Source organism: Saccostrea echinata, unplaced genomic scaffold (assembly GCF_033153115.1).
Source record: "Saccostrea echinata isolate AGI-Se365-2 ecotype Australia unplaced genomic scaffold, CSIRO_AGI_Sech_v1 ptg000012l, whole genome shotgun sequence".
Classification (NCBI taxonomy): domain Eukaryota; kingdom Metazoa; phylum Mollusca; class Bivalvia; order Ostreida; family Ostreidae; genus Saccostrea; species Saccostrea echinata.
The window spans coordinates 20,085,985-20,095,435 of NW_026889761.1; the positions used below are offsets into that span (position 1 = coordinate 20,085,985).

Sequence of the window (9,451 nt, forward strand, 5' to 3'; positions counted from 1 at the left end):
TTTAAAAAAAAAAAAAATATTTTTACCATAGTAACTTTAAGTATCAAAGTTTTTACTTTAATAAATCGAAGTACCATAGTACTAATTGTAGTAAATCACAGTATCAAAGTTTTTACTATAATGATAAATATATTAACTATGATAAATTCAAGCTCCAAAGTAATCATTTTTGTGAATCAAAATATCAAAATGTGTACATTGACACTATATTAGATTACTAAGATTTGTGAACAATACTATTATAATAAAATATAGCTACTATAGTGAACTATGGTAAATCAAAGTTTCGTAATATTTGCCAAAAAAGTTCCATTGTATTTATATGGTAAATCATATTTTCATTGTAGTTAAACTGTGAAAATTATTACTATATTAAATCAATGTATCAAAGTTCCATAGTCTAGCAAACATGTGTAGAAGTAAAAATGTAAAAAGAAAAATATTTAAAGGTAAACTTCAGCTGGTAAATTATTCAGACAGCACTGATATTTGTCATGTTTCCTTTCCATCGGATAACCCGTACATCCAAACATTCTAGGTTTTGAGTGACTGTACTATCATCATGGACGGAGCCGCGAAATTCCTTCAAAGGAAAGGCTACATTGTGACGACACATCCCAAAGACAAAAACTCATTTTATTACAGTCTTCAAACTGCACTTAATACAGAGAATGGAAAAAATGTAAAGCAAATGCGTGACGAGGTATTCAAACTTGAAGTGGATAATGCTTTGTACTTCCACCTATTTCATCCACAGTGTGTTAGCTGCGATGGGACAACACACCCTAGAGATTGTCTATCTAGTGATCTGGAAAGGGTTAAAAAAGAAAAGAAATATGTCTCTCCCCGAGAAGTTTATGCTGCAGCAGAACTTTTACAACAAAACATATTTCTTATTCGTTATGATAGATCTCGCAGCGAGGACATGCTTGGATTTCGGGGGTACATCTTTGCTCCTAGTATCAGAAAGTGTCTTGATTCAGAGCCAGTATATATTCTGATGATTGAAAATCAAGACGGTTCGGTAGAATTCGGCAATCTTGATTTCAGAGATCACAATAAAGATCTGAAGTCTTGTCCCTGGGATCTGGTGAATGAAGAGCACAAAAATTGTTTTGGCTTACGATTCAGAAATAGTTTTCGTTTGCTCTTTGATGGAAGTGTTAGATATGGAATAAAAGATGACGTCAAAGATTTGTATCGTCGTCTGAGTTTGGAATTCTATGGCAACGAAGATTACCATGATCGCATACTTAATATTATTTGTAACTTTGAACTGGAAGAGGACAATCTGGATCTATTTTGCAAGTACGCAGATAATACCATCAATGAAGAAACAACTGTTTCCGAAAAAGAGAGACTTTTGAAGATACACACAGAGAAAGCAAAAAATCGACAGAAACCTCCCAGTGATGGAGAACTTTATGCCATATCGTCAGTTTTCAACGTCGACATTGTTGTTGATAAAATGTGCAGAGGTGACTGGGAAACCTATATGTCAGTCGCATGTACATATGCCTGCTGCTTTAATTCTCCAATCCTTCTGCGCCTGCAGACGAGTCGTGGAGAATACATGCCGTATGTTACAGCGCCAGGAGAATGCTCTTGTCGCCAGAAAAAGCCAGAAATACAAGGTCACATTGGAAAAATCAAAGATGATATCCACAAAGCAGTGTGTAGGTATTTTTATTCTCTTCATATTAGAACTTGAAAAGTAAAGATTCGTGCCTTCCGGGTTCACTTTATACAAAGGATCCAATGGTAATATTACAAAGCCCTAGAAAACGCCTACTAATATGTATGTATGTATGTATGTATGTTGTACTTTATCGGCAGTTTTCTGCCAAAATTGTACGATCTTGAACGGAAGAAGAGAATCCTGATTGATATACAAATAGGTTCTTTCTAAGGTTGGATATTAATTACTAATAAAAAAAAAATATGGTTTGCTTATTTACTACCTCAAAAAATGTTTTTTTAAATAAAAAAACCTTCTTTTTCTCAAAAGAACCTAAAATACTGTAAATTGTAATAGTAATTTCGTTTGTTTGTTTTTTTTTTAAATATTTATCAAAATTTAGTATCATGTGATAAAAATGTAACATTAAAACGTTTATTTTCAATGTTTCTTCCTTTAGTAAGAAACCCATGTTGTCCCCCGAGTGGGAAACACCAAAATCACACACATCTAAAAAATATTCCAAACTGCAGGACATTTTGGCCTGAACGAATTGATTATATTATCCCCACGGAAGACATACATTTGATAACAGTTCGACTATTGGCTGAAGAACGACGACTTGATCAAATAAATGGTGGAAATGGCACTTTATCCAAGGCCTTGTCTAAAGAATTGTACGGGGATGAAAGTCAATATTTTTCAAGGTATTTAGTAATTATCATATTTCAATAACACTAACATAGAGAAATGAAATGAAAATAAAAAAAGTTTATGGAAGATTTGTAAATATTATATCATATAAGCTGAAGGCTGAAAGAGCTAATTTTATGGTCATTTTTGGGTGTGCGTATACCTTTATAGGTCACCTGAGTTACTCAGGTGACCTATTGCTATCTCTTTTCGTCCGTCGTCGTGCGGCTCTCAATTAAGGGAGATAACTCTTATAACTGACATATAAACATTACATATTTTCTCCCGTATAAAGGCATAAAAAATATTACTACTTAAAACAAATAGTTCCTCGGCATTCTGTGGGAAAAGGCTATACCACATGAATGTGTGATGCTTACATCTGATCATAAATATATGTATATGAACTCAGAGAATGGAAAAAGTCGGTCTCCAAGTGTAAGTCATTAGAGTCCATAAAATACTGTCTTGGCCATAACTCAACAAGACAAAGAATGAACATTTTGACGGTAAAACCAATGACCATAAGAATTAAACCAATGAGATCCATCTTCATAAACAAACTACCAATGAAAACCAATAAAACACCAAAAGCTTTTGACCTGGCCTAAGGTAACTAATTATCTATGTGCAAGTTTACAGGTAGAGCTAGGGATATAATGGGGTGGATCCAACTTTTTATGTTTATCTATTATGGTAGTTTAATTTATTTACATTTAATTTAAAACATTTATTTATCAAGTATAATCCACACTACTACAGTTTTAATAAGCAAGGGTATTTTTACCTGATTTATGAACATCTCGACCATTTGATTCAGAGTTCTGGGTAGGGCTCTATTAATTTGTATTTTAATGAGAGAAGTTATTCCCCTTTTCCATTCACCTTTGATTATTAATCACTGTAAATAATGTATTTAAAAGGTTAATAGAACAAGATAATTATGCAAGAATTTTTATTGTATAATACAAAAAGTACTTTCTTAGTTTTAATAATCAGGTAGACCTGTAAATATTAGATAAATAAAAATGAGACAAAAATAACTTATCTCATTCTTATGTCGATACGATATATCCCGGTGAGCTTGAGATAAAAGATACCACAGAGTCTGACACATCTGTTTCATATTTGGATATTTTACTTGAAAAAGACGTTAATGGTAATCTAACAACCAAGCTTTATGATAAACGTGATGACTTTAACTCTTCAATCGTCAACTTCCCTTACTTATGCAGCAATATACCTTGTATATATCTCTCAGTTGATTCGATACGCAAGATCATGCTCTACGTATGTAGAATTTCTAAAACGAGGTAAATTATTGACAAACAAGTTGATGAAACAAGAATATCAGCTGTCTCGTTTAAAGTCATCAATTCGTAAGTTCTATGGTCGATCGATACAATGACCTTGTCAGCAAATACAATTTATCACTGAGTTAAATGCTGACTGACGTTTTTCATACTAATTGTTAGGCCATTATTTACACACTGAATTGTCGACGGATTTTTCTGTTATTTCCCGATCATGACAAGGAGCACACGGCAGGTGTGACCGGTCGGCAGGGGATGCTCACTCCTCCATGGTACCTGATCCCACCTCTGATGTTTGGAGGTCCGTGTTTGTTCTGCTCCTATTTTGTAATGTTTAATGGACTTTTGAGCTTGAATACTGTTCGTTATCTCCATATATTTCATGTTCTTCAAAGACCAAGAAAGGTCAATGTGAGAGGTTTATATATGGGTTTAAAAATAAAACAGGAGCACTAAAAGTTTGTTAATAGTCTGCATGGTGATAGTGATGAGTGGGGGACAGATTAGAACTTAATTTATGTGTTAATTCTGAATATTAGATTTTGTTGATCCTGATCATCCTACTTCTCTTGCTTTTGGGCAACAAAGCTTCATCTATCAGTTTATTTTATACTCTATGGATCCTGTGAATTGTTGAATTATACTCAGGTGACCATTAAGGCCCTTGGGCCTTTTGTTTGGACAGTAGACTCTATCTCATGACCAAATATTTATCAAATTTACAACAGAGTATCCCTGCGCTAAGGACTTTTATTTATGTTTGACAAGGGGAAAGTACCCTAAAGAAGTAGAGATAATTCGGGAAATTAAAAAAAGGAGTTAAAAAAGAATTCTACCATGAACCACTGAGCAGATTATCACAGAGCTTAAACATAAGGATGATTATATATTTTATATTACAATTTGTTCAAGGCATCGCACTATTCGAAAAGGACATAGCCTCAATATCACTTCAATTGCTCTACACTAAAATGCTTGTTGAAATTTGACATTTTGTCAACTGTAAGGACGTAGTTCAGCAAACCTTGGCAGTTGATGCATCTTGGGACCTCAGGATATGTTTACCCAAAATGAGACTGACCAACTTGTATTCATTTCAAAATTCTTATAGATGCCCATTTTTGACAATGTAAAGTCTGTGTATCAAAGGTTCTCTGGGTGTGCCAAATTCAAAGGAGACGTACCTCCCGAATCTTAAGACTATTATAGCTAAATATCAAGATAAAAGTTCATCAGAATTTGTTGGTTGTATCTTTTTGAATCACAGTGACAATTTTTGCAATTACTGAATGTTTTGTATAAATTCTTTTATTGTTAAATACAGTGACCTTCAGGATGCCTTAGGAAACGAGACTCTGAATTTCGATGAAAAGATGCAAAGAATTTCTGATTGGTTGGCTGTCTCCATATACGTATACCATGGTATTGCAAATCTAAGCCAGTTGAACTACTCTCAAGGGTTTTTCTGGACAAAATATGAACCCGCTCGTTCACGTTCAGTCCAGCTTGGTGGGAAAAAAGAATGCAGGTTTTATATTACGCTATTCTACAATCGTCTTAATGGTTCTTTTGATCGGATAATACCCCTTAGAGGCTGTAACTGTGAAATTCCACCACCTCTTTCCTTACTTCGAAACTACCAGGGTAAGTTAAAATTATAACATGAAATGCTGATATTGATATTATTGACATTTACATTAACAATTAACTTAACAGTTTTACATGTATTTACATTCGTAAAGACTAAATTCACATTCTTAGCAATTACTTTAGAGAATGTTCTAAAATTCACCCCCCCCCCTCCCCCTCAAACTTATGACACATATCTTTTTGCAAAGGGTACAGATTAAACATGTTCAATTGTTTTTGCCAGACATGGAGTCTCAGTTTGTATTTTGTGTGTACCCAAAACAACGCCACCACCCTCTGACCACTTTCCTAACAGAAGGCCCTAACAAAAAAATGTTCATGATGGAAATAAGAGATTTCCCGGTTTGTACGCCGTACTCTTCGCTGCGCATAGTGATGCAAAGAAATGATATGAAAGGACGAACCATTGACTCCATTCAGTTTTTCGAACACTCTCTACTCCGATGCTTAAGCAAAGAAATCTTTGGTACTGAACAACATGCAGATCTATTACTGAAAGAACTATGCGAGGAATTATTGCAAAATATTAATCCTTACTTACAGGTCCTTGGAGAAAATATCATTCATTCTTACGAGGTAACATTTGGAAATTTACCACAGGGTAAAAAAGACAGCCAAAAACTGGCAAAGTTTGTGATTGGGAGAATGGAGTATGATCTTCCTTGCGATGATCTATTGTTATGGCTTGCCTGTACATTTTTCCAAACTGATATTTACGTCCTTCGGGTCAAGGACACAAAAACGTCAACAGAAAGTTCCTGGACAGAGTACTCAAAGCTTAGAACCCGAAGGAGGAATCCAGAGAAGACTAAATGTTTCACAAGAAAATGTCCCCAGAATAAAACGCCCTATATTTCTCTTCTGCAAACAGGAAGCAAACAGTTTCACAGAATTGTTCCAAAAATGGCTTGTTGTAATTGCGTTTTAGATATACCAGATGTTTCAACTACTGAAGCTGACTCCACGCCATACCATACACAGCAAGGTAAATATAAAAATTCAATAGCTTTTGCCATGGTTTCTTATTCTCAAAATTGAAAGAAAATGAACTGCCTCTATTTATAGTTTTTCAGACTGCAACCTGATGAGAGAAATAAGAGTAGTTGATACTTTATTGGAAACAGCATGTGTAGCCGTAGAGCAGTGGCTCTTGTGTAGTCAGATTCTGCAGAGAAGATGTGATTTGGTGATAAGTGAAATTGAGGGTCGCCGCAAAAATGTTAATATCGCAACAATATCGGGTTCTGGGGCTGGGATTTTAGGAGCAGTATTGACAGGTGTTGGAATAGCGCTCTCACCGGTTACTGGAGGAATTTCTCTACTGGCTGTAGGGGGAGGGGTTCTGGCAGTTTCAGGAGGAACAATTGCTGCGGGAGCAAAGATTACTGAAAATTACCTGAACAGTGGTAGAGTAGACACATTAAAGCGGTACCAAAACTGTTACCAGGAGAGATTTGAGCGCTTACAAAATGTAATAGAGGAATTGAAAGGGGAAATAAAAAGGCTGGCGGAAGTGTCGACTGAAATCAGAACCAATCAGAATATTGAGGCATCTGACTTCGCCGCAGGGATTCAGAGCTTACCGGGTATTTTAAGAACCGTGAAAGGTTTAGCAATGATCCCCATAAGCCTGCTTAAGGTGTCAGCCAGAGGGATAACAATTCTTGGTGCAGTCATTGGGCCGCTAACGGCGTTGTTTGATGCAGGTCTATTGGCATTCTCGGCTTATAATATGGCGAAAGGAAACCGAACTGATTTGACGGAAAACCTTCGTCGAATATCAGTATCTCTATATGGAGCTAGAAGGCAGATGCATAACTGGGCGTACGGGAATGGGAGACCTTTCTATTACGACTAAAGAAAAAGATCTACGGAGCACAAAGACTATGTCGATTAAAGAAATTGTCATAGTTTGATGAGTATCATTAGACAAATGATTTTAGATTATCAAGTATCAGTAAATGTAATAATATGTAGATGATCGTTGGAACAATACCATTCTGTATTTATGTGATGTTGTCAGGAGTAATTTATGTGTTTAACATTTCTTCCTCTTTGCTCAAAATTGAGGATAAATTTTGAACAATAACTTGTTAAAAATAAGTAAATGGATGGAATTGTATTAGATCCATCAAAATGAAATCATTAAAAATGTATTTTCACTTGAAAAATTAGCTGTCAATCCGATTTTTTGTTGTGATTTAAATGGAGGATACACAATGATGAAATTTATTTCCCGAATTTTTTTCAAGATATTTTCCCGAGTTCTTAGTTTGAACAACTAAACAACTTTAATTTAAACATGTGACAAAAATTAATGTTAAAATACAAAAGAATAGATTTAACATTGAGAAATAGTTGTTGCGTTATTTTTCACATTTGTTAACATATTTTTGTTAATTTCACTGTGTGTAAAGAATACGTCTAAAATGATCCTTTTTATTCAAATTAAAGTAAGCAATTACAGTAATTCACTGTTGAAAATGTAATAAGTAATTCCTTATTAAAGTATTTTTTTTTTAAATTTCGATATGGGTACTGTAAAGTAAGCCCAAATACGTTTAATAAGATATGTATTTAATGGCTTTTGTAAAACGTATCAATCAATGTCTATTGAGTTTTGAATATTAAAAAAATGCTGTTGTTCATTGCAAAACGGCAGTGAGCAAATTGCAGTGTGAATACTTACTGTGTTCTATAACATTAAACTGCTTCCTTCGAAGAAACTCTTTGGAGCTAGACATGCTTCTTATTATCTATTTAAATTAAGGATGGCAATTTGTAACCGGTTAACCGATTGAACGATGGTAATCAATTAGTGGAAAAAAATATGTGCAAATTTGAAAGCAATATCCTGAAAACTCAAGTTAAAAACTACCCCCCCCCCAAAAAAAAAAAACCCCAAAAAACTGAATGGTAGTATTTTCACCCATTCATATGATCTGATTCTGGGATATTCTAGGCCCTCCGGAATGACATCATGGGGATAATTGTTCAGTTTGTGAGATGCTTATTGCTGTTCAAATACCATGACGTTACCCTTAAAAAAATATAAAGTATAAATTGTCAGAAACGTTTGCGATCGTGCCAAAAAATAAAGCAAAAGCTGTTTATGGGTGTGTTGGTGCATAACTGTAATTAAGTCAACAGGAACTTTTTCTTTTCGTTATTTATCATAGTTACGTACATTCTGTGTGCTCCTTGTCATGGTCGGGAAATAACGGAAAAATCTGTCGACAATTAGTGTGTAAATAATGGCCTCACAATTAGTATGAAAAACGTCAGTCAGCATTTGACTCAATGATAAATTGTATTTGCTGACAAGGTCATGATCGACCATAGAACTTACGAAATGATGACTTTAAACGAGACTGCTGATATTCTTGTTTCATCAACTTGTTTGTCAATAATTTACCTCGTTTTAGAAATTCTACATACGTAGAGCATGCTCTTGCGTATCGAATCAACTCGGAGATATAAACCCCGTATGTAGGTGATGAATGTATATTGCTGCGTAAGTAAGGTAAGTTGACGATTGAAAAGTTAAAGTCATCACGTTTATCATAAAGCTTGGTTGTTAGATTACCATTAACGTCTTTTTCAAGTAAAATATCCAAATATGAAACAGATGTGTCAGACTCTGTAGTATCTTTTATCTCAAGCTCACCTGGATATATCGTATCGACGTAAGAATGGAAATTACCATTCTTAATTGACAATACGTCGTCATTATATCTAATTGTCGAGTTGAAGGCCACAGCAAGTGTTTTTTTTCTTTTCACGTATAAGATTTTGGACAAATTCTGCTTCATATGAATACAACAAAAGGTCTGCTAATAACGGGGCACAATTGGTACCCATAGAAATTCCAATAGATTGTTGGAAGACCTGGTCTCCAAAAACCACATAGATATTGTCAATCAGAAACTAAAGCATCTTTTTAATGTCAACGTCAGAGCACTTGTGTGTACAATCAGAATGTTTTTTAACAAAATAATTTGCAAATGACCAATGACAAGGTAAGTAAATTGACGAGTTCCACTTTTATTGAAAAAGCAGCGGTCAATGATATCAAACAAATGGATTTTAATTTATCGTGGGGAATGGTTGTGTATAA

General features: G+C 34.6%; 1 protein-coding gene across 1 annotated transcript; it reads left to right on the forward strand.

Annotated features, from left to right (window-relative positions):
• Positions 1–562: 562 nt before the first annotated feature.
• Positions 563–7,787, forward strand: LOC133185108 (uncharacterized). Its single transcript, XM_061320166.1, has 5 exons — positions 563–1,676; positions 2,139–2,385; positions 5,009–5,328; positions 5,558–6,319; positions 6,408–7,787. The coding sequence occupies exons 1-5, from the start codon at positions 563–565 to the stop codon at positions 7,190–7,192; spliced, it is 3,228 nt and encodes a 1,075-aa protein (XP_061176150.1). The 3' UTR covers positions 7,193–7,787.
• The last annotated feature ends 1,664 nt before the right edge of the window (positions 7,788–9,451 follow it).